Source organism: Esox lucius, chromosome 6, assembly GCF_011004845.1.
Source record: "Esox lucius isolate fEsoLuc1 chromosome 6, fEsoLuc1.pri, whole genome shotgun sequence".
Lineage (NCBI taxonomy): Eukaryota > Metazoa > Chordata > Actinopteri > Esociformes > Esocidae > Esox > Esox lucius.
Window position 1 is genome coordinate 27,785,717 of NC_047574.1, and position 27,036 is coordinate 27,812,752.

Below are 27,036 nucleotides of genomic sequence, written 5' to 3' on the forward strand. Positions count from 1 at the left end.
TGGTATATGGGCAGTATACCATGGCTAAGGGCTTCTCACTTAAAAATTTAACAAATTTCAATAGAAACGTGCATATCCTGTTTCTATTGACTTTTCTATTGTCCAGTTAAATTCCCTACAGGTGTATCTACAAAAATTTGAATATTGTGGAAAAGTACATTGTTTTCCGTAATTCAAATCACAAAGTGACACCTTATATTCTAGATTCACTTTAGATGCATAAAGTGAAACATTTCAAGCCAGGAGAAGTGATACTTTTGGACATTGTATCAATTGTTATTTTGGTTCGACTGATATTTAAGAAAAATTTATTGTAACGTTGTGTCATGTTGCCAATAATAGTTCACAGTCTGCCTTGTTTTACATTTTACTCACACCAAATAAGTCACATTTATTTTATAATTAGTGCACATTTTACATTCAAGTAATTCAAAAGTTACTTATCCCGAGTAACTTAGAGTTATCACATCCTGAAGAAAACCACACAAATAGTAGGTACCTTTCACTCAATTAGCTATCTGCAGAGCCCATGCTAAAACAATAAAAAAAACAAGTGCCAGCCTTAGTTCATGAAATGTAGTTTTAGTTTTGTTTTGAAAGAGATGGGAGACTAAGAGACAATGAGAGTAAGTGTGAGTAAGGACAAAGTAAGAGGGTTAAGGGGAGGGTAAATTGGTGAGTGAGGCAGGTTGAGAGAGAGACAGTGAGTGAGTGATATTTGTATATAGAGTATGAGAGAGTGAGTGTCGTAGAGAGAGTGATTAGCCTGCCCCAGTGAGAGATTAGCTCCCCTCCTTTCCTGGTACACTTCCTGATGTGACGTAGCAGTGTGTGAGTGAGGTCAGTCCATCACTTCCCATTAGAGCCTGGACTTCAGAACTCCCTTAGGCAGTGACAGTGATGAATATGCCAACCAGGGAGCAATTTGAGAACTGGAGTTCAACTGAGGTGTCCAGCTTCCTCAGCCAGGTATGTGAGGGTGTGTGTGTGTTCGGGGAATGTGATTTTAAGTATTACTAATTACACAAATAAGTACTTAACAACTGCATCATTCTTTACAACTGAATTAATTGAACGAGACCGCAACAAATTATACGTTATAAAGTAGGATGTATGTCATACTGCTTTCAGAATCAAATGCAAGAATGTGCTACAATTGTTAAAAGAATGAGGATTGATGGACACAGATTCATGGTAAGTTATTTTATACACTTTTCTTCCTTTGCTATAGAAATACTACATGGAAGTAGTAGCGTCCTAATCATGTCAGAGTGGACAATAGACTCCAAATTCCCTACAGCAATTATGGCCTTGAAAGGAGCACAATAATTACAATTTCCTAATGCTACTTTTGGCCAGTGTTGCTGAAAATAGTTGACACCATTCTCACTAAATCCTTGTTAATTAACTGGTGTTGTTCATTTACAGGAGACAAAAATCTGTCAGTTTCTCTACATCTTTGGTAAACATATTGGGATTAGGTTAAACAAGCCTGAAAATGCAAATCCTTTCCAAATGCACAATGGACATAATGGCTTTTCCAGCATTATGCTGGGCATTAAATGAAGTATATTATGAAGTAACAGTAAAAAGTTTACAACCTCTGGTGAAAATTAACAGGAAGTGGAATCATCATTAGTCAAAATATCATCACACTTACTTCCCCGAACGACAAGTAGTGAGGCCTTGTGGAAGTCCAGCAAAAAAAGACAATTGGGTTGGACTTCCCCTTTGAGAAAGCCACAGTGTGACGTTATGCATATTGTATGTAACATTCTATAACCACAAACGGACCACTATTCTGGTCGTAGGGAACATATTTCTTTGCTAACTTAACTATGATCTCTATAGTTTTTCTCAATTGCTTACACTCTGACACCGGAACTTGAGACACCGTGACCAAAACCTGAAACTCATGTACCTCATCTGACACCAATCCTGCACAAATACAAACACATTTCCTGCTTTTCATTAATTCTGCCGTTCTAAACCACACTTTTTGAAAAACACTCCACATAGTTCTTACATTTGACCCAAAAATCTTTGATAAAATCTCTTGTGTTTACATGGAAAACACTGCCATTCAGAATGCTTAACTCAAAATACCAAATACACCATTGACTCCTCATATGGGCAAACACTTGTTTCTTATCATTAAGCAAACATAGCTTTAGCAATCAAAGGGCGAAAGGTGAGCTCACCTGTCTTGGAGAACAATGGATGCCAAAGGCAGGATGCAGCCTAATCTTCTTTTTCATTACAGTATATGAAGGCTTATTTAATTTTTTCCATTGTTTGTTCGGTTTGAAGACAACACATTAAATTGTGTGCTGAGATCTAGATACACCGCTCAAAACAATTAAGGGAACATGTAATCATCACAGTATACAGTTGTGCTCATAAGTGTACATGACTTGTGTTATGGAAATTCTTGAACTAATGTACATATGAGGAATGTCTGCTTTTCTATTACCTGATATGTAACTCTGGTCTTTGTTTGTGACACACATGTATAATGTGTGTATAATATCAGAGAATTATTAGGTACTCTGACCATCTGTTTATCTGCTTATAAGGGTATCAGTTCTTTGTTCCTTAGGAATGTGGCCTTTGGGGGGAATTAGGGGTAATTGGCCTCTTTAGGTAAACACAACAGTAAACACATAGGGCAGGAAGGATAATGTGGGGGACAGCCCGGCATTTGGGTAAAACCTGTGTGACATAAGCTGGGCAGCATCTTACCACACCCCTTTTATCTGTAATAAATACGGACTGTTCATGTATTTACGCAGAGATTCCTCAGAGGATTATTTTGTAAGCTTTTGACGCATCTCTTTATTTACAAATAAACTGCTAATTATGCCAAGAGAATTTTGTCTCTGTACCTACTCCTATAAGAATTCCGATCGATGGAATTACCACCACAACTGGCAGAAATGTTGGTATTGATTTAGAAAATATGACTGATCATGCAAAAAACTGTATTTTATTTAAGGATAATGATCATATGAAGCCATTTATTATCACACTGTTGTTTAGCTCCTTTTTAAATCATAATGATAACTAAACTAAATCACCCAAATGGCCCGGATCAAAAGTTTACATATCCTTGAATGTCTGGCCTTGTTACAGACACACAAGGTGACACACACAGGTGAAAATGGCAATTAAAGGTGGATTTCCCACACCTTTTAAAATTTCAGTTAGTGTCTGTGTATGAATTGTCAATGAGTTTGTTAGCTCTCACGTGGATGCACTGAGGAGGCTAGATACTGAGCCATGGGGAGCAGAAAAGAACTGTCAAAAGACCTGCAAAGCAAGTTAATGGGACTTTATAAAGATGCAAAAGCATATAAAAACATATCCAGAGACTTGGAAATGCCAGTCAGTACTGTTCAATCACTTATTAAGAAGTGGAAAATTCAGGATCTCTTGATACCAAGCCATGGTCAGGTAGACCAAGAAAGATTTCAGCCAAAACTGCCAGAAGAATTGTTCAGGATACAAAGAAACTCCCACAGGTAACCTCAGGAGGAATACAGGCTGCTCTGGAAAAAGACAGTATGTTTGTTTCAAGGGGCACAAAACGACGATACTTGAACAAACATTAGCTGCATGGTTGAGTTTCCAGAAAGAAGTCTTTACTGCACCAATGCCACAAAAAAGCTTGGTTACAATATGCCTGACAACACCTTGACACACCTCACAGCTTCTGGCACACTCTAATTTGGAGTGATGAGACCAAAATAGAGCTTTATGGTCACAACCATAAGCGCTATGTTCAGAGAGGGGTCAACAAGGCCTATAGTGAGCAGAATACCATCCCTACTGTAAAGCATGGTGGTGGCTTACTGATGTTTTGTGGGTGTGTGAGCTCTAAAGGCATGGTGAAATTGATGTGAAAATTCAATCAATCAATCAAATGTATTTATAAAGCCCTTTTTACATCAGCAGATGTAAAAACAAAAGAAACTCCCTAAGAATGCCAATTATTTTTAGGAAGAAACCTAGAGAGGACCAAGGCTCAGGGGTGATCAGTCCTCTGCTGGTTGTGCCAGGTGAACATATTAAGATTACAATTGTAATAATTAATAAATGCGTGTGGGCTGAGTCTCGAGTCTATTTTAACTTAGTCCAGGTCGGAAGCATGACCAGATGGACAAGGACAGGGACAGCACGGGAGAGGGGGAGGTGTCAGCACAGTGGCAGCTGAAATCATCAGGCATCGTCTCGATCTGCAACACAACCAGGAGGACTCTGGACAGGGACAGCAACGGGTCCCCCAAGCCAGGTACTCCACAGATGTGGGCCAGGACCTCATGCCCTCCTAAATTCAAAACGGGAGGAGACTGGGAAAATTCAGAAAATCAACAAGGAATTATAGTGGAGAAGGAGAACTTAGTGGAGAAGGATAACTGACCCTACTCCCCCAGCACAATAATATAGCGACATTGTGGCCCTACCTGGGGGATGCCCTGGACAGGGACCAACAGGCAGGAAATCAATCCACCCACATTGCCAAGCATCAACCAAAAGGGACACCCACCAACCGCAACCTCCCTGAATGAGGGCAGAGAATTGCCAGCAGAGTACAGCCCAATTGCACAAGTGTGCAACAACAAGCCAGTGACTCCGCCCCCGAGAGGCATTGGAGGGAAGGCATCCCAGTGGCGATGAGAGCCCAAATGGCAAGACAGCAAGGGTGGACATTATCAAGCCTTTCTGGTCACCTTCACATCCCTGAGCCAGGCTACACCTAATCATAGACTGTGCTAAATTGATGGCAAGATGAATGCAGCATATTATCAGAAAATACTGGCAGGCAATTTGCATTCTTCTGCATGAAAGGGACTTTCCAGCACGACAGTAACCCTAAGCACAAGGCCAAGTTGACCCTCCAGTGGTTACAACAGAAAAAGGGGAAGGTTCTGGAGTGGTCATCACAGTCTCCTGACCTTAATATCATTGAGACACTGGGGAGATCTCAAACATGCGAATCATACAAGATGACCAAAGACTTTGCATGACCTGGAGGCATTTTGCCAAGACGAATGGGCAGCTATACCACCTGCAAGAATTGGGGACCTCATAGACAACTATGACAAAAGACTGCACGCTGTCATTGATGCTAAAGGGGGCAATACACAGTATTAAGAACTAAGGGTATGCAGACTTTTGAACAGGGGTCAGTTCGTGTTTTTCTTTGTTGCCATGTTTTGTTTTATGATTGTGCCATTCTGTTATGACCTACAGTTGAATGTGAATCCCATAAGAAATAAAAAACGTGTTTTGCCTGCTCACTTATGTTTTCTTTACAAATTGTACATATAATACCAAATCTCCAAGGGTATGCAAACTTTTGAGCACAACTGTAACACCAAGTCAATTTACCTTCAGGGATATCAATCTGTCCAGTTAGGAAGCATAAGCAATTGTGAATCAACTTCACCTGTTGGTGCAAATGAAAGTGACAAACAGGTGCACTGGAGGTATCATGAGGCAGTACCTGCAGCCCATTCAGGTTGCACAAGCAGTCCAGCTCCTCCAGGATGGCACATCCATACGTGCAAAGGTTTGCTGTGTCTCCCATTACAGTCTCAAGAGCGTGGGGGAGATACCAGGAGATGGGCCGTTACACAAGGAGAGCTGGACAGGGCTGTAGAAGGGCATCAACCCAGCTGCAGGAACAGTATCTTCACCTTTGTGTGAGGAGGAACTGGAAGAGCACTGCCACAGCCCTACAAAAAATGAACTCACATATATTATGTCCACAAAGAACAACAACAGCACTGTGTTTATAACATGGATATTGACTTTACAACTTAATTTTTACAGCATAATTTTGTAGCAGAGTCTGTGCCAGTCCTTGAGGGACAGTTCGTAGAAGTGTTATGCATCGCCACAGCCGACGGACAAGCATCGTACAACAGTGAGACGCACATCACCGTGGCAAATGGGCAAGCGTTACCCGTCTATTCACTTTCAGCATCCGCTTCTCAAAATATCTTCCCTGTGTGTCCCTAGCTTTCCATTAAGAAATAAGAAATCTTGTCAGAGGTGCAGGGGAGGCTGAAGCATCCACAGCACCCCTACTTTCCGCAGCTATGCTGAATCATCTGTTGTATTCACTTAATATTGTATTGTTTAGCAAATAGTTTGGTACTGTAGGTTTAAAGTAAAAGAGTCTGTGTGTAAACTCAGTTTAGTTTTATGTTTGATATTTTAACTCCCCTGGCTGAAGGCAACCGTGTGTGAACTGTGAAACATTGTACATAGAGCTCTGGAAAAAATTAAGTGACCACTGCAAAATCAGTTTCTCTGGTTTGAGTAAAATGAACAGTTTTGTTTTATTCTATAAACTACTGACAACATTACTCCTAAATTCCAAATAAAAATATTGTAATTTAGAGTATTTATTTGTAGAAAATAACAACTGGTCAAAATAACAAAACAAAAGGTTGATTTCAGACCTCAAATAATGCAAAGAAACCAATTCATATTAACTTTTCAACAACAAAATTCTAATGTTTTAACTTAGGAAGAGCTCAGAAATAAATATTTGGTGGAATAACCCTGATTTTTAATCACAGCTTTCATGTGTGTTGGCATGCCACCAGTCTGTCACATTGCTGTTGGGTGACTTTATGCCACTCCTGGCACAAAAACTCAAGTAACTCGGCTTTGTTTGATGGCTTGTGACCATCCATCTTCCTCTTGGTCAAATTCCAGATGTTTTCAATGGAGTTAAGGTCTGGAGATTGGTGGTCCTCCATCCACACCTTGATTGACCTGGCTGTGTGGCATTGAACATTGTCTTGCTGGATAAAAACAATTCTCAGAGTTGGGGAACATTGTCAGAGCAGAAGGAAGCAGGTGTTTTTCCAGGATAACAATGTACTTGGTTTGATTCATGCATCCTTCACAAAGACAAATCTGCCCGATTCCAGCCTTGCTGAAGCATCCCCAGAACACCACCAAATTTCACAGTAGGTGCGAGACACTGTGGCTTGTAGGCCTCTCCAGGTCTCCATCTAACCAGGTGTTGGACAAAGCTGAGAATTTGACTCGTCAGAGAAGATGACCTTACTCCATTCCTCTACGGTCCAATCCTTATGGACTTTTGTATAATTCAGCCTGGTTCTTCTTTGCTTCTCACTGATGAAGTTTTCTAGCTTTGCACGACTTCAGCCCTGCCCCTTGTTGCCTGTTTCAAACCGTCCTCACCGTGCATTTCACCCCAGCTGCTATTTTTTTTGTATGTTACTTGATGTCATCCTACGGTTGTTGAGTGACATTCAAATTAGTTCACGGTCATCTCGGTCTGTGGACAGTCGTGGACAGAGGTACTACTTGCATTGTTTTTGCCATCCAGCTGGTCCTATTGCAAGATGATAGTGATGACCACAGCAGTGGTTTATATACTTTTCATCGTTAAATTAGATTTGGTTCAGATAATCACCTAATCATTACCTCATTAAGTATAATTAGGTGTATCTTTGTTGGAATTTAACAGACACTGGAATGGATTGGCTGATTTAATTTAATGGCTGATTGAATGTAGAGATGTTGATTAAGAAATATTAGGAGTGGTCTCTTAATTTTTTCCAGAGCTGTATACAAATTTAAGGGTATTACTTTAGTATTACTTTTCCACATTGTAGAGTAATAACAGAAACATCCAAACTATAAATAACACATATGGAATCATGCATTAACAAAAAAGTGCTAAACAAAGTACATTTATATTTTAGATTCTTCAAACCAGACACCCCTTGCTTTGATGACAGCTTTGCACACTCTTGGCATTGTCTCAACCAGCTCTATGTAGTACTGACCTGGAATGTTTTTCCAAGAAGTTATTGGAAAAGCATTGGAAAAGCTATTCTAAGAAACTGTTGGCTGCTTATCCTTCACTCTGCGTTCCAACTAATCTCAAACCATCTCAATTGGGTTGAGGTTGGATGATTCTGGAGGCCAGGTCATCTGATGCTGCACCACGACTTTCCGTCTTGGGCAAATAGCCTTTTCATAGCCTGGAAGTAAGTTTGGGTCATTGTCCTGTAAAAAAAAAAGGTCCTGCTAGGCACAAATCAGAGGAGATGGTATATTGCTGCAGAATGCTGTGGTAGACATAATGGTTGAGTGTCCCTTGAATTCTAAATAAATTACAGAGACCATCACCAGCAAAACACCCCCACACCATCACACCTCCTCCTCAATGACTCACGGTAGGAACCACAAATGCAGAGATTATCCATTCCCCCACTGATTACTGTAATCTACTTCTCCTCTGCAGCATAGGTAACTCTGGTTCTTCCTTTTCTGTGGCAGTCCTGAAGAGTGACAATTTCATGATAGCGTTTGATGGTTTTTGACTCTTTTCAAAATGTTACGGATTCACAGACCTTCATGTATTAAAGTAATGATAGACTGTCATTTCTCTTTGCTTATTTTTGTTTTTCTTTCCAAAAAATTGACTACAGCAGTACAGTTATAATTATGGTATACCAGCCCTACTTTCACACAGCAGCACTGATTGGCTCAAACATATTAAGAAGGAATGAAAATGTATATTTAACAAGGCACACCTGTTAAATGAAATGCATTCCAGATGATTACCTCAAGGTGGTTGAGAAAATGCAAAGAGTGTGCCAAAGCTGTCATCAAGACAAAGTGTGACTACTTTAAAGAATCTACTAAATGTATCTGTTTAACTTGGTTTAATTTGGTTACTTCATTATTTCATAATTTTGATGTCTTTACTATTATTCTACAATGTAGAAAATAGTTAAAATAAAGAAATACCCTTGAGCGAGTAGGTTTGTCTAAACTTTTGACTGGTAATGTAGATGCATTCAAGTAAATACTGTACAAAACCTAAAACAAGCATAAATGTGCCAGTCACTGCCATTCCAGTTCAAGTTACAAAAGCATTTTCATAGTAATTATGCAAACAGAGGCTTCGAGAAGCCAGAGCAGAGTTTGGCTATTGCCGTGTCACCCAAACCTATTTTTGCTAGAATAACACTAGAATTATTACTCTGGTCTCACGAGTCAAGACTAAGTACAATTTTACCAAGACAAGACTGAGACACTCAATAATGTTTTGAGTAATACAACACAGCCCAAGCTTATGTCTCTGTGTACAGTTTAAATAAAGTTGTAATTTACCACAATGGCTAATCCCATTACCACAATGACAGGAAGTCTATGACAACACCTGATAGCTGTTCCCTTAGACTTTCAGTTATTGCACTACTGCTAGTTGACATTGGCTGTAACTCTGGGGAGGTAGATAAAAGGCTTCATTGCCAAATACTGAATGATCCAAAAGGCATTAGTCATGGCAATGAGTAAGGAGTTCTTGTCATCTTAGGATATTCTTTTGTGAGCTTCTCTATGTATTATTCAGTGACCCTATACAGCTTCCTTGGGGAAGTAAAATACTACAGCAATACTACTAGATATTTTGATATACTCAAAATGTATCTTCAAGTTGTCCATCTCTCCCTCCCCAAAATAAGGGATTTCAAGGTGAATCAATCAGAGTCATTAATGTTTGAAAGACTTTTGATGTGAGGTTTACCAGACCAGATCTAAAGCTTGCACATATGTATTGATTCATCTAGCATTTATTGATCACTTGGGTTCAGTTAAAACTCATGTTACTGTGGTCTTCCTTCGAAACAGAAATATTTCAACATAATTTCTTCAAGCATCCTAGTTCTCAGTCCACAGCCCTCTCTCTCATGCCAAATAGTCATATTCAAGCTCTGGAACTTCTGAGGATCAAACAAAAAATGAAACACAACTTATTCCCAGTCCATGCCCCAGGGTCGTTCTCTCATTAAGTTCGCAAAATAAAAATGCCATAGTAGCATCTGAGCTAGTTAGTGATCAAGATGAAGATTAAGATTATTTTGAGACCAGGCTTGAGGTAGTAAATCTACATACACATAGGCCATGTTTCTAAGAGGTTGTCAGGTGTGGTTGAAGATAGTCATGCTACATTATGTTATAGTTATGCAATACAGTTAGCTACCCTGCTTACAGTTAGCTACATGACCTATGTAGAGTATGTTGGCCCGTGTGGGTTCTGCCATTATATGTCGATTTGCATATTCATGTGGTATTTATAGCCTTAAACATATGGTTTGGCGGTGCATGCGGCTCTCAGTAAATGAGCAGGCCTTTTCTCTCATTTCCTATATGACATCTGATCATTACTCGACAAGTAAAACCGTGGGCAGTTCATCTGAGGGGCTGTCTTTCTGCACCATCTGTGGCTAGGAAAGGATGTAGTTTGAAGCTTGTAGCATTTCAATTATTCGTAACTGTGCTTTACATAGTGAGTACCTTATTTCACTGAGCAGAATACTAGTTTTCATAACTAAGTTGATTTGATTTGGAAGTCGTGAGAGATGTGGTTAGAGTGAAGGAAAGTCTTAAAACAGAGGGAGATAATACAGCCATCAATGAGGTCTGAGATTATATTTATTTTATATTTATTTTGCCAGGTGTTGATTGTAGGAGATGAGGGGTCAGATTGTGGTCTACCTCTCTCTTTTTCTTGGACCTGATTCAGATTTCAAGTCTGTCTCCTCAATGCCTATTTAGAATATGAGCTTTGAGGTCCTGCAGTGAGAGGGAAGTAGCTCTAGCCTGTTCTGCAGCAGGGACTGCTGGTCTTCAATATGCAGGAGTAGTTGCAGGGCATAGGCCTGTTGTGTTTCATTCAAACACCAGGAGAATCTAGGCATAAATAATTCAATGTGGGAGCAGCGTATGAAAAGGCACTCAGGCGAAATATTTGATATTTCATTCGGTGTCAAAGAGGTAGGAATGAGGGCTGAGAATTCTTTCCTCTTTTAAGTGAGTTAAATGGTCAAGTCTGCACCGTGCACATGGAGGTCTGTTTGAACTATAAGGAAGGTGATTCCTGTCATATGAGTAAGCATTTTGACCAATTTTACAGATGATTCAACCATTAACTCTCTTAGATAAAAAGTTCATTATTCTAGAGGTTATTCAAACAGCATGGTCTCTTCTTGACAGCTTTCAGTATGCAGTGATACCCATCTAAGAAATTATAGAAATGACACATTGCAATACATTTTTTACCAGTTTTGGTACTTTGGTAACCATGGTGTCATTTGCATCACATTGTAAACATGAACACAGATACATCATTGACACTTGACTTCAGATTTGATATTGGAAGTATTCTAAATATCTGTAGTTAAAACGACCTGATGTTGCAAAATATTAAACGACTCTACAGTAAAGATAATAGGCTACACATTAAACCAAAATCAAGATGCCAACAAAATTCAGTTACTGTCCTATGAATGATCATTCTATAATTGGTCACAGTTTAGTTTTGAATCACTGAAAACCAGTTCAACATAGCACATCTACAGTAAGAGATAACTGAAAAGAGGAAATAGTCAGGCCAAAGGAAGACCTTAAGCAATGTACTGTATTATTTGAGCATAATGTACATGATAATCACTACTCTGGGATTCAGGGCAAATGTTCCCTTCAAAGAGAACCATAAAAACATACTGTATGAACCTGTACTGAAGCATGAGTACAGTTCAATAGTGGTGTATAGTTCAATAGTGGTTCAACAGGGGTAAACCGCAAAAAAAAAACTGTAAAGCTCACTTTCAAATCATTTTCTTTCACAAACGTTAGATAAAATGTCATAGAAAAAGAACAAAGGAAGGCAAAATACTTCTACCCTCCACTATGCCACTGGATGTGTATGTACTTATTCATGAACCATTATTTCAGTGGTAACAAGTCACTAGGGACTTGACTGAAAAATGTAGTCAACAAATCAGAGACGAATTAAGAATATAGTAGTGATAGTAGTCTGTTGGGTCAGTTTGGCCAAACATTAAAAATACTTTTCTGATTTAAAGCAAGCAGACGTCCAAGGCTTTTGACTGTTTTAGTGTCATTCTGCCATCTAGTGTAAGGTAATAGTGACACATTCCCTAAGTGGTCTTTATTATTGTACAATCTATTCTACTGTATCAGTTATGTGTGGTTCAACACAGTCTTTGTATAGAAAAATGAGTTCTGGTTTAACAGAATGGAAGATTTTAATGTTATAACATAACAGCAGATGTGGTTCACATTTTACAATTTCAGACAGGTCAATAAAACTGGGATTTAAAAATGTGGTAGATCTTTAAATAAAAAAACTGTATATTTGTTTTGTGCCCCTCTGCTTCGTTTTCCCAGAATATGTCTGACAATGAAATGAGCCGGTTCAGCCTTTTTCACCAACGGTAAGTCACCCCCTCTTCTTTTTTGACATCCTTTTTGTCTTCCTTTCTTGTGTTTTCACTTAGTGTAAAGACAGCACATTTTATCATGCTTCCTTTTAGCATTGACTTTGCTGATAGCTACTTCACTCAGTAAAATGTACTTACTATTACTGGGTTGTGTGGTTGTCCCACAAAGCTATCTTAAGATGAAATGCACAAATCTGTAAATCGTTCCAGATAAGATCACCTGCTTAATGACTAAAATGTACAATGTTTAAAATGAGTTCAAGAGAGCACCACAAAGCAATGGTGTGTGAGAGAATGTGTGCATTTGCTCCTCTCTCCCTTTCTGTGAATATTGTACATTGTATTTTAGTTGTCTGATATGTTCACCGGGAACTCTTTCCTTATGAGTTCCTGTTTTCAAGACTTTACTCTTGTGCAATCTGGAAGTTGCAAAAGCAATTCTATAATAAAGACTGATGCCAAAACAAAGACAGTTCTGCCGAGTTGATCTGCAGAGTTATTGAATAAAAGAAAGTGAGGAAGGCTAACTATACTAACCTCTCTTTTGAGAAGTTTATCATAAAATGTACAGTGGATATATAAAGTCTACACACCCCTGTTAAAATACCAGGTCCTTGTGATGTATAAGTATGAGACAAAGATAAATCATGTCAAAACTTTTTGCACCTTTAATGTGACATATAACGTGAACAATTCAATTGAAAAACAAACTGAAATATTTGAGGGGGAAAAATAAAAAACTCACAATAACCTGGTTGCTTAAGTGTGCACACCCTTAAACTAATACTTTGTTGAAGCACCTTTTGATTTTATTACAGCACTCACTCTTTAGGTAGGAGTCTATTAGCATGGCACATCTTGATGGGGCAATATTTGCCCACTCTTCTTTGCAAAAGTGCTCCAAATCTGTCAGATTGAGAGGACATCTCCTATGCACCGTCCTCTTTAGATAACCCACAGATGTTCAATTGGATTCAGGTCTGGGCTCTGGCTGGGCCATTCCAAAACATTAATCTTCTTCTAGTGAAGCCATGCTTTTGTGGATTTGGATGTGTGCTTTGGGTCGTTGTCGTGCTGAAAGGTGAACTTCCTCTTCATCTTTCTAACGGACGCCTGAGGTTTTTGTGCCAAAACTGCCTGGTATTTGCATTGTGGTTTTTGCGCCAAACATACCTTTTGGAATTATGGCCAAAAAGTTCAACCTTTGTTTCATCAGACCATAACATATTTTCCCACGTGGTTTTGGGAGACTTGATGTTTGTTTTTGTTTGTTTTAGCCGGGCTTGGATGTTTTTCTTTGTAAGAAAAGTCTTCCGTCTTACCACCCTACCCCATAGCCCATTCATATGAAGAATACAGGAGATTGTTGTCACGTGTAGCACACAGCCAGTACTTGCCAGAAATTCCTGCAGTTCCTTTTATGTTGCTGTAGGCCTCTTGGAAGTTTTCTTCTCATCTTTTCATACATTTTGGAGGGACGTCCAGTTCTGGTTAATGTCTCTGTTGTGCCATATTTTCTCCACTTGATGATGACTGTCTTCACTGTGTTCCATGGTATATCTAATGCTTTGGATTTTTTTTTTTACCCTTCTCATGACTGATATCTTTCAACAACGAGATCCCTCTGATGCTTTGGAAGCTCTCTGCGGACCATGGCTTTTGCTCTGAGATGCAACTAAGAAAATGTCAGGAAAATCCTACTAGAACAGCAGAACTTTGTGATTCATCAGAGTCACTTTAAATTATGGCAGGTCTGTAATGACTTCTATTTGAATGTGATTGGTTTATTCTGACCACAGCCACATCCCCAGTTATAAGAGGGTGTGCATACTTATGCAACCAGGTTATTGTAAGGTTTTCATTTAAAAATGTCCCCCTCGAAGATTTCAGTTAGATTTTCAATTGAATTGTTCACATAATAGGTCACATTAAAAGTGGAAGAACTTCTGACGTGTTTATCTTTGTCTCATTCTTTTACATCATAAAAACCTGGCATTTTAACAGGGGTGTGTAGACTTTTTATTTCCACTGTATATTTGTGTCCTTCTTTTTTTTAATTCTGGCTAAATTAAAATGTGCACTTTTCTAGCTTTTTCAACTTTGTGTGTTCTATTGCTCTTTGCTCGACCCTGTGGTTTTTGCAGATGCTCTACACTACAGGTCTGCAATAGCTGTAAGGTTGTTTTCACTGCTTGCACAATCCCTAGTCTCAAGCAGAATTTGGAAATGTTGATCTCAGCTCATGATGCCCTTCATGTCCTTCACCTTCTTGATCCTGACAGAGATGTGGATTACTACAGAATAAACTGCTACTCCAACTGCTCTCACTTCATCTGACTGTGTTTGTCCCACAGATTGAGAGGGTCCGGTCTGATTGTATTGTCGTGTTGGTGGCAAAGAGCTAATCATTTCTCTTAAGGGGAGGATTTCTCTCTTCCTTCTAGCCCAGCAGACTATGTCCTCTTTCAACTTTCGTACTGTCACTGCTCCACATTGTTGTCATCTATTGTCCACCAGGTGCCTTTTCAGACTTCCTCAATGAGCTTGATTGTTTTCGTTTCACCTTCTTCTTTCCACACATCTCCAAACTTCAAGCATCTTCCTCTAACCCCAGGAAACACATTCTGAATCTATCACTTCCTCCCCCTCCATGCAAATGACTTTGTCAGCCACAAAAGGAGGTTGATGACATCCACACCTGCTCACTCGTACCACAAACACATGAAGGCATTTTTACTCATTTTCTTCTGGTGAAATCCTGCAAATCGTTCTTTTTTGTGTGTCAGTAAACAGGATTTCCTCCAGAATCTGATCAGTGCTAAAGGCTGAGGGTAATATTTTTACCAAGTGGGCCAACAATAGGATCTGCATCTGCTCCACAGGAACAGCGTTGATGTCCATTGGTGCTTGGTTCTATCCTTCCCTCAATGCCCGCTCATCTGACACCCAGGTGGCAACATATTTCTGCACGCTGGGCCGAAATCTCTGCCTGGATGTCGGGCCATTACCACAGGCCTGTGCAGTTTCACAACAACTCCTTCTCTGAGTTCCCCACTGCATAGAGAACCTCGAAGTTATTTCAGACAACATCCTGTCCTTCTCCGCAAATATTAACGCACTGTTTTCCTCCTGCGGTATCATGCTCTACGACATTCGTACTGCATGTCTTTATTGCACAGATGAAGCGGTGTATGGACTACTGCAGGCACTTGTCATCCCACTTTTGGACTGCCGCAACTAGTAGGTCTTCCTGCTTGTGAATCCTCTGCACTTTTTCTGCTGTTCAACCTTCCCAAGTTTTCCAAAGTCACCCTGCTCCAGCAAAAACTCTCCTACCTTCCAGTTTGCAGGAGAAACCACTACTATGGTGCTTGCCCTGTGTTGCAGCAAGAACTGTCCCGGCCAACCTCAGTCTATGCTTAAAAACCACATTGACTTTCACATTGACAATTTTTCTGCCACTTCTGGTTTCATGGCCCTCCCACACCTGCGGGATGGCTGCTTCCACTAAGCCCAAATCTATTCAATGTCTCGGCAACCCAATGGTGAATTTAGCTTCCTCTAGAAGCTAGGACAGCTGTGTCCATGTCCATTTTCTGATACCTTTCATTAATTAATGTTTGCATTTTACCTTGTTCTTTCTTCTAGCTCTGACTTTGCTTATAGATACTTAATTGAGTTAACCTGACTGGGTTACTGGGTTACATGGTTGTTCCACCTAGCAAGTTAATAGCTGAACATATAGAGAATGTATATTATGTATGATTAATGATTCAAAATGAAATGTAGAATTGACATACTAAGCATTAATGCCTGGTTTCTGTGTTTCTGCAGTTGTTCTGTTTGGTTGGTTTGATGTTTGATAGAGCATCCAGACAGATAGAATATTAGGGTGCCAACGATTTTGAAGATAATGGATTTATCATTGCAAGTGGTGTTTGTCGCTACACTAATTTACACTTCTTGGCTAACTGATCAAATCTTCAGAGGTAGCTACATTACTAGAACGGTTTTGTGAAACATGTAGAAACCAAAACCATAGATTAAAAAAAATTTAACTACAGCGTACTGCAGGCTGTCTAATTTCAGCTTGTATTGGTAGGCTAGTGGCTACTGGGTAAATGTTCAAAGTGATTATGACCAGGTAAATTTTTTTGCCTTGCCTTTTGATACAACATATTACCCCATAAACACTGTGTATTGTGTGTTAATATCTGATGATGGAAATCGCACTTGGCATTTCACTGGAAAGTTCCTAAATACTCGTTTTTCTGTGCTGGCTGATCAGAGGATGTTCACAGTAGGGGGCAATATTGCTCTTTCTAATCTAATCATGTTGTTTCTTATGTGATATTAATTTCATTATGACTCAACTACATAGAACAGAATTAAAATCATTTTCATTATTAACTGTTAGGATAGATAATTATGTGGGCCCTTGTAATCCTTTCTATGCCACTTAAATACCCCTTAGATCCTTTCTATGGCCCCCCCTCCCCCCCAACGGCAACCTGTAGTAATAAACATGACTATCAATGAGTTTCATTTACAGGTGTCATTTATAGTTAGCCTTATTCAGCAGATTACATTTGACTGATTCCATGACTATCAGGTTAGGATAAAAAATGTGTGTGGATAGAGAATTGTATTTACTTTAAATTGGATGTGAAAAATATAGACCCCATGGACTGGTTTACATACAGTTTGTGACATCTGGAACATATCTATCTATCTATGCTTTCTTAATATAGACTAGCCACACATGCATTCAAACTCTAGGAGTGGAAAGAAGAAGTTCTTGCAGGGGTGTTATTATTTTTCCTTCTGCCATGACAAATGAATGTTGCATGAGTTTTTCAGTACCGTAATTTAGGCACAGAGCCAGTGTCAGTGAGGTCATTCACAACGGAAACGTCAAGCTGGTTAGTAGCTAGACAGAGCAAGTGGTCTCTCGGGTCAATTTCCAAATTAAGACATGGAGACATTTTACAAGTTCACAGCTTCTGCAAGTGGACAACTTCGGTAAGAGATAACCAATTTGATGTTTTGAAATTAACAGGAACTTTGTTTTATTGTAAATATGTCATCGTAACCTTAATTACTATTTCAATAATGTCTATTGTTCTGTTATGGGCTACTGTATCTCTATATGGGCATAGTGGGTTCTGGTAAATAAATATACAGTACAGAATTATATGCACTAAGATAATGAAAATGAAATTTACATCTGTTAAATGTTTTTTTGAAGTGCCTATATTATATTTAATATTATATTCCCACCACACTTTTAGTTGTTTGTTATTGTATGTCACAAAACATTTTTCATCCTGATGAAATTAAACAGTAAACAACAGGCTTACTCTACGTTTATATTTATGATGGCAATGGCCGGCTGTTGTGTGAATCCAAATCTAATGTGCTGGTGTTGCAAAAATTTAATGGGAGAGGGAATGTGTGGAGAGAAGTGTGACTAACTTGGATGTTGCAGTAATTACACGTCTCAAGACTGTCTCTATTCAGCACTCGTTCTGTAATTGCATGTAAGCTACAGTGACCGAGTTTGAGTGAGTGTATGTGGGTGTGTACTTTACTCCCAACTACGCTAATACCTCCAAGCGCTAGCCAACATGTAAAATTGACCGAAGATTGCACCTGTGGTTTTATTCAGTGTTGAAGTTGACATAATTTCAGTGTTCCGCAGCCAGCCATAGAGACATATATTTAGGCTATGCCAAATACTGGACTTGTTTTAACACATTGTTAGTGAGCTGTAACTGTTTCTCTAGCGCCTGTTATTGTCTTCAAAGGGTCTAAACAGGTTTTTACTGTATAAGATCAATGGACACTGCATGTTTTATGTTGAATATCAGACATGTTTACTGAAAAGCTTTAAACCTGTTCTCCAGGCAGCTTCAGAAGATGGTCCAGGATATCAAGAAAAATGATGGCAGTATCCTAAACAGACTGAGAAGGTCAGTGCTTCAAATTAAATGGTTGACACAATTTAATCAGTTCATCACTTAACTCTTATGTCTGTTACCCACCGGTTAGCAGGTTACCATTGTTTAATATGATACTTAAAGTACTTTACATATTTCTGAGCACCTCTCAGACACAAAGTCTACAGCCTACTTTTTTTTCTGTGTAAAGTATGTTTAGACAGAAACAAAAGCAGCAAGGTCAGTCATGGGGAGGGTCGGTGTAATTCATGACTGGCTAGCAATGTGGCATTAAACATTTTAACATTTTCCCCTAACCCTTATTCTAACCTCAGCACAATTCAGCTAACCAGCTGGTAAAATACTAATATTTTTCCTTTGTCATTTTAGTTAACTTAACCTTTCAAGTAAATTATCCTAACCTTTGATATTAGTTCCCATAATCAACAATGTACATTGTCTGCACGATTCTCCTTTGTTATGCCAGAGCAAGCAACATGGTCTCAGAGAAAGACACACTGTGTAATACCATACATTATCTGATTTCTACAGTTTTGCTATTCAATTCATAATGTAACATATATCATCTTCTTAGGGATTAGGACCCTTTTTAAAAATATTTATTGTTAATTAATTAGCATGCACATGGGCGTCTAATGGTATATGTGGAGACAGGGGATTTTACACATTTTAACGCTATGGAGAGTAAACCTGAGAGAAAATAGGCTTGTTTACACTGCACCTTAGCCTAGAAATAAAAGCCTCATAAGCACTTGGCTAAGGGAGATTTAAGCACAGGGCTAAGCAGGTGTTCACTATATATTAGACGTGTTCACACTGCACCTCAGCCTAGGGCTAAGAGCCTCCTAAACTCTGGGTGCTCACACTTGCATATTTTGAAGTGGGCTAGCACCAGTCTTAGTCTAGGGCTAGCTGGCCATGCTCTGGCCAGCACCGACTTTTCAGGGCTAGCCCCAGAAACACAGTGACAGAATAACCAGTGTGAAATGGGGTCAAGAACAAAATCATAGAAGTTTCACTTTCCCTCTGCAAACATTCCCCTTTTCAGTATACTGGCTTTATCTTATTTATCTTATTGCAGCTTGCTTTTGACGTAAATCCAACAAATATGTTGAAAGAATAAAGGTTGACCAGTCAGATTTTCTGCCATGTGTTTATATTTTCTCTTTGCTGTTTTTCTCTTTCTTTGCATAGTTTTAACAAAGTTAAAGCAAATGCCGACAGGGTGGGCGTCTTGATCAACCAATGTCAAATAGTCATTAATTTAAATTAATTGAGGGTAACAATGATCTGATGTACAGTAACATTATTCGCGTGCCAGGGACAATTACACATTTGTAGCTTGTCTTAGAATGTAAAATAGTGTTGTGACGTATTTGTACATTAGCCCACGGTAAGACTAGACCTGGGTTATTTTAGCCAGAGTTTGTTAACTCTGGGCTAAGGTTTAACCCTAGGCTAAGGATTCACACTTGGATTCCTAAGCCCTGGGCTAACAGACAAATGTGACATGATGCCATTTTACAATCTATCTATGACACCATTTATTTAAATGACGTTTCTATTAATGGCAGCATGTAAAGACCAGCCGTGAATGTTGTGGGCAGGCATAAAAAAAAATTGACACAGGAATTTTCTGAGCATCTTGTCAGTGTCCACTATCCAGACATTTTTAGGCTACATAATTGTTTTTTATTGTTTTAGGCTACATAATTGTGCCTATAGAAAAATATTTAGCTGCATAATTCAGAATATTTAACAGTAGGCTATAGATTTGTTCCTCAATCTCCATCACCCCCAATGTCAGGTATAAATATACTCCATTTCAATGTGAGTTTCAATTTATATAAGGGTGGACTATTGAGACTACATTTTTCATTATTTGATTCCAAGTTGATTTTCAAGCTCTTTGAACAACAAGCCTTTAGGGAGAACAACAAAAATCCCAATCATTTCTCTCACAAGTGGAGTTATGGAGGTGTGTCGTATGCCAAGGAATTCATCCAGCTCCCAGTAGGATACAGTGGCAGTTTTAGTAATTTAGGGGCCCTAGGCAGAGACTATTTGAGGCCCCAACATCATCCATCAGCCATTCTGGCAACATTCAACAATTTCTTTATTGTTGAATGTAACTGCCACTTTGAAAGACACTTGCATTGCTGCCCCTTTAAATAGAATCAATCACTTAGTTTAAATATAATTATCTGAAGTGTACATCCTGCCTTATAAACTATGACTCTCACTATCCTGCTCCTTTCATGATCTGTCAGCTGGGAGATATACCTGGATTAGAGATTATATTCTGTGTCACTACAGAGTCAGAGTATTTTTGGGGAGCCAGGGGAGGGTTAACATCAACATTGCTTAATAGTGATCAGTAGCACTGACGCTATCACCACCATGATCAACATTGGCATCATTATAATCAAAATGTGTGATGTTAGAAGAAAGAAATAATCAAGTTTCAAGGTTTATTTGTCAAAGCACTGAACAACACAGCGTCATCCTGTATAATGAAATTATTATGACATGTCACCCAATAAACTACGTAGTGAGAGTTAAGATGAAGAGTATATAAGCAAAAATATAGCTAGACGGAAAATAATAATAAAATAAAGCAACAATATACATAACACTGTATACTAGCAGCAGTTTAGAAAAGAATACTGTGAACTATCAGCAATCTGGGTAGTATTATTCAACGTGGTCTCAGGGGACTACATAGACTATTTTATTTAAATCCATGGCACCCAATTTCATATGATATGTTACGTTACGTTAGGTTACATTACTATGCGCTACCAAAACGTTGAACACATTCCGAATTGGTTAAAACTTATATTTTACGAACGCTATTACAACGTATAATATGTTACGAACGCTATTAAAGCGTGGAACAAGTAGCGGCCTTACCAAGGTCGCTACAATATGTAATAAATGCATTTTGATGTTACATTTTAATGTTACAGTGTTAGGTATCAGAGAATTGGGGTTAAGGTTAGGGTTAAGGTTAGATATCACAGCACTGGGGTTAAGGTTAGGGTTAAGGTTAGATATCACAGCACTGGGGTTAAGGTTAGGGTTAAGGTTAGATATCACAGCACTGGGGTTAAGGTTAGGGTTAAGGTTAGATATCACAGCACTGGGGTTAAGGTTAGGGTTAAGGTTAGATATCACAGCACTGGGGTTAAGGTTAGGGTTAAGGTTAGATATCACAGCACTGGGGTTAAGGTTAGGGTTAAGGTTAGGTATCACAGCACTGGGGTTAAGGTTAATGTTAAGTTTTGAGTTAGACAAGATAATCACCTATTTGGAGCAGTGGGTAGAGTACTTGTCTGTGGAGCAGAAGGTTCCTGGTTCAAAACATGGTGTTACCAGGGTTATTACTCTAAAGTTACTTTACCAAACATAATATATCTTAAGAATTTGGCTGTCAAAGGTTTATGTAAAATAGTCTACATAATCCCCTGAGAACAGTTTGCATTATTGAACATTTTGGTATGGCAGTAATATACATAACAGTGTGACCTAGCAGCAATTGATGGAGTTATTGAAATATCAGATATAAAGAAGAAGAAAATGTGCACACAGCTTTAAACATATCAAGAGGATAATGCGATCATATAACACTGTACATAGCAGCAGTTTAAAAAGAGTACTGTAGATTAGCAGCAATATTGGTAGTAGTATTGAATTTTGTAGAAATGGCAAGTATTGCAGTAATATACATTGAAAAAGAAAATGTGAATTAGTATGGATTTTAGATATTCTAATGTCCATTAGAGTACTTGAAAGTGCATCAGAGCAGTCCTGTAAGTTCATTCCTGAAATTTTTTTGCACATGTTCTGCAACAAAACTCAGGTTGGTGGTACAGTACATGTCAAAGTAACATCTACATGAAAGGCAGGACCCAAGGTTTCCCAGCAGAACATTGCCCAAAGCATCACACTGCCTCCGCCGGCTTCTCTTCTTCCCATAGTGCATCCTGGTGCCATGTGTTCTCCAGGCAAACGACACACACGCACCTGGCCATCCACATGATGTTAAAGAAAACGTGATTCATCAGACCAGGCCACGTTCTTCCAGTTCTCCGTTGTCCAGTTCTGATGCTCACGTGCCCATTGTAGGCACTTTCAGCAGTGGACACAGGTCAACATGTGCACCCTGACTGATCTGTGGCTACACAGCACCACACGCAACAACATTTCTATCAGCAGTAACTTTTTCAGTAATTTGAGTTACAGTAGCTCGTCTATTGGATCGGACCACATGGGCCAGCCTTCGCTCCTCACATGCTTTAATGAGCCTTGGCCGCCCATGACCCTGTCGCTGGTACACCACTTTTCCTTCCTTGTACCACTTTTGATAGATACTGACCACTGCAGACCGGGAACACTCCACAAGGTCTGTCGTCTAGCCGACTGCTCTGACCCAGACATCTTACCTATGGAGTAGTAAATGGGCTAGAGGACACACCTCCTGAGGCAGCTGCTATTGTTATAAAGTTCCATTACCTTGTTATGCAGGTCTTTTGACTGTTCTTTTCTGCTCCCCATGGCTCAGTATCTAGCCTGCTCAATGCATCCACGTGAGAGCTAACAAACTCATTGATTTTTTATACCAGACTATACCAGACTAGGATCACAATACATTCGGGGATTAGCCCCCCCACCCTGGACAGAAAGTACAGGGTTTTGAATGTAGGCCTGCATGCAATCGGAATTATAGATGAATTAAAGATGAATCGATCAAATATATTTTCTTCGTCAATTTGAGATCCAGGGCTATTCATAAAAGATTTGGGGCTATAGCCCCGGACGCCCAGGCCTAACGACGCCAATAATTTATACACAGACACTAATTGCAATTTAAAAAGCCACAGGTGTGGGAAACTTTAATAGCCATTTTCACCTGTGTGTGTCACCTTGTGTGTCTGTAACAAGGCCAAGCATTCAAGGATGTGTAAACTTTTGATCAAGGCTATTTGGGTGATTTCTGTCATCATTATGATTTAAAAAGGAGCCAAACAACTATGTGATAATAAATGGCTTCATATGATCATTATCCTTAAATATAGGTTTTTTGCATGATCAGTCATATTTTCAAAATCAATGCCAAAATGTCACTATTTCTGCCAGGGTATGCAAACATAAGAAAATAATATAATATTATAAAAAATTATAAAGAATTCACTAACCAAAATTTTGTCCAGAGTGGACAGAGTCATTTTTTCCAACCATGCATTATTCAGCTCTGTAGTTTGCATTCTTAGCATCTTCCAAATGAATGAATGGAAACTGCAGAAAACTACTCCAAAACACTTCAAACTACATTCAATAATCTGTCGCGGTAGCATAGTTTATTTTAACTGTACACTGACCAAACAACCGAATTTGGTCAATCCAAACCAGCATTAGCAAACTATTTCCTCCAGACACTCACACAGCTTCAGTGATGTCGTCATCGGGGTGGGAGTGAGTTTTAGTCTCCAGAAGCTACGTGAGGTGAGAATGTCTCTAGCTGGCCCATTAACGTGAATATCGTCGGTGGACCTTTTTTTTCTTTTCAGTTTTATTTCTTTCATTGTGGATCTTTTAGGATGTGAACTTTTAGATAAATATTTTAAGACAAAAAATCCCTTTAAGACAAAAACATATTTTGAATTTGTATATGGCCCTAGGCCTTCTAGGGCCATAGGCGGCTGCCTACCTTGCCTAATGGTACCGACCACCACTTGTGGGATAAATAAATGCATATGCCTTTCACATTTCAAGGAGGGAGCAGGACACAATGTCAGATTAACAGCAATATTTACTTTTAATTCAGAGACTTCATGATAAGACTTAACAGGACTTGAAACAAGAATAGGACTCTTAGGCGTAGCAAGAAACAATGAATGACAAAGAGACAGTGACCTGGAGGAGACAAAATAGGGGTGGTGATAAGAGGTCAAGTAGACACAGGTGAAAAGGCTACAGACCCCGGTTGAGAAGACTACAGACACAGGTTAAATCAACGAACGCAAGGGATGAAAAACTGAACAGAGACACAGATTACAATGGTGTGGAAACCAAATAAAGACTGAGTAGATACACTGGGAAATGACAATAACAACAAACAGGTCTCAGTGCTCCAAATGTGGGAGGGAGGGCGGGCATTGGATCTCTCTGGCCCAACAAGTCTACCGTGCCAGGATGTGACACTGCCACTAACATTTTCATTCTGGGCAAGGTTCTGGCAATAAGCAGACGTTACACCATCCTTATCTTTCCCTAAAAAACAAACAAAAAAACCCAGAAGGATAAAAGGGACTTAAGCCCTGTTCTTTGTTTCAGGTGACTAGAATGCATTCTTGTCTTCTGGTGTCATTCACGGTATTTAGTGACCTGTCCCAAATATGAGCTGTAGAATGACTGGTTAGCCCTCAGAAATAATATGAAAAGAGTAACTTTAAAGATGAATTGCAGCTGATATTTTAATTGTTCGCACAGGACTAGTATTACAAAATAATATTGTTTCATCATTGCTAGAATGTCAGTTATTCCTATGGATGGTTCAGACGGGTAAATTTTTTCCAAACTTTCCAAGCTAAAGGCAGACAATTGAATGTCTTTATTTTCTAGATGTGAATACATTGACATCAAATAGTATTTGAACAGTTATATCATTTCACGTTCCTCATGCCATCACTCTGGTACATATTTGTCTCATCTGTCCACTATACTTATTTCCTGTATTTTGCAGGCTCTTTTAGGTACATTTTAGGCAATCCTGTTTACTAGTGGTTTGCACCTTGCAATCCAGCCTCTGTAGATCAGCTGGTGAAGCCTTCTGCTGATGGTACTGCCTGACACATTCACATGTTGAGACTGTTTAAGGTCTGGTTGTTTAATTTCTTCTCATTATGGTGATCAATCTTTGATCATCCAATGTAGAGGTCTTCCTTGATCTAGCAGATATTTCGCCATTTGCTGAGTTCACTTTTGGAGTTGTATGTATATTTCATTTTGTCCTGGCAATGATAGGCTATACAGATAACTTTGGCACAAGAGATTGGCTCAACAATCCACACTAAATGTTTTAAACAGCCCCAGCCTCCTGTAATGAGCAGGACACTTACAGTTGAGATATGTTTTCAGGCTATGCATGAGAAAGAAAACGAACATATCGGAAATTCTGCTTTGCAATTTATAGTTGAGTGTAATAACAGCAAAGGTTACTGACACATTTAGTGATATTTCAATTCCTTGCCACAAAACATAGGCTATAAATAAGCATTCACTTTCACTTAGCATGAAGCCTTATTTTTTACAAATCAGTTACTATTTTCTATAACAACCCCGAGAGCAGCACCTGTCAACACATTTATATTCCCTACAAAGTGGGGACTCCTTAACAAAGTATCATACAACTACCCTGAAAGTACTGACTTCAAAGAGAAATTCTTGCACATATATGCTTGATTTTACAAGTACCTGTGCTTGATATATGAAAGTAAACAACCCATTGTCTTTTGTGATTTTTTTTTATTTCCCCATTATGACATACGCAGAAGGATTTGACAAGTATTTCACCTAATTTTCTTTTCCCAGTGAAATAGGATTATATTTACTTTGATTTAATTTATAATAATCTTTAGAGGTTAGAATTGCTATTACAGCAAAAAAATGTAATGCGACAATATACACCAATCAGCCATAACATTATGACCACTGACAGATGAAGTGGATAACACTGATAATCTCGTTATCATGGCACCTGTCAGTGGGTGGGATATACTAGGCAGCAAGTGAATATTCTTTTACATCACATGGATAGCCAGGTGCACGTGCTTTGCTTACCTGGAGAAGACATGGCACCAGTATGCATTATGGGAAGGAGGCAAGCCAGCGGAGGCAGTGTGATGCTTTGGGCAATGTTCTTCGGGGAAACCTTGGGTCCTGCCATTCATGTAAATGTTACTTTGACATGTGCACCCTTTCATGGCAATGGTATTACCTGGTGGCATTGGCCTCTTTCAGCAGGATAATGCAACCTGCCACAAAGCAGAAATGGTTCAGGAATGGTTTGAGGAACACAACAAATGAGTTCAAGGTGTTGACTTGGCCTCCAAATTCCCCAGATCTCAATCCAATCGAGCATCTGTGGGATGTGCTGGACAAACAGGTCCAATCCATGGAGGCCCCACCTTGCAACATACAGGACTTAAAGGATCTTCTGCTAACGTCTTGGTGCCAGATACTACCGCACACCAACAGAGGTCTAGCGGAGGCCATGCCTCGATGGGTCAGGACTGTTTTGGCAGCATAAGGGGGACCATACACAGTATTAGGTAGGGGTCATAATGTTATGGCAGATCGGTGTATTCTCTCAGCACTTAGTATAAAATACTAGTTTCCCATATAATTGTTTGATTCCTTTCAATCATTAATAAAGTACAATCTATTCCATTTTCCACGTTGGGAAATTACAATAACTCATTCAGTGTCACAGATTTACATTCATAATAATAGGAAAAGCTCTGAGACAGCATTGGGTTGGCACATACCTGAAATACAGAATTATAGATGAGTGAGAATACTGCAAATTTTGCCACAAGTAAAAATACCGGACAGAGACAGGTGTTGATGGTACCAACTGCGGAGTGCCCAGTGTAGGTTTATTAAACAGCAGTAGGAGCAAGCAAGAAATTGTGGTCGTTGGACAGGCAACGGTCAAAAACACCAGAGATCCAAAACACAGATGAAAGTACAAAGGAGTAGACAAAACT

At 39.2% G+C, this 27,036-nt stretch overlaps 1 protein-coding gene across 2 annotated transcripts in view; it reads left to right on the forward strand.

Moving 5' to 3' along the window:
* Window positions 1-872: 872 nt before the first annotated feature.
* blnk (B cell linker) overlaps window positions 873-27,036 on the forward strand; it is a 39,458-nt gene continuing 13,294 nt past the window's right edge. Inside the window, exons 1-4 of one of the 2 annotated variants that reach the window (XM_010897002.4) lie at window positions 873-969; window positions 1,132-1,194; window positions 12,253-12,299; window positions 18,212-18,277. In XM_010897002.4, coding sequence (XP_010895304.3) covers window positions 901-969; window positions 1,132-1,194; window positions 12,253-12,299; window positions 18,212-18,277 — 245 coding nt within the window. In that variant the 5' untranslated portion in view covers window positions 873-900. Of the gene's footprint in view, window positions 970-1,131; window positions 1,195-12,252; window positions 12,300-16,916; window positions 17,328-18,211; window positions 18,278-27,036 lie in introns of those variants that run through there. The other variant, XM_020047404.3, reaches the window with a different exon arrangement.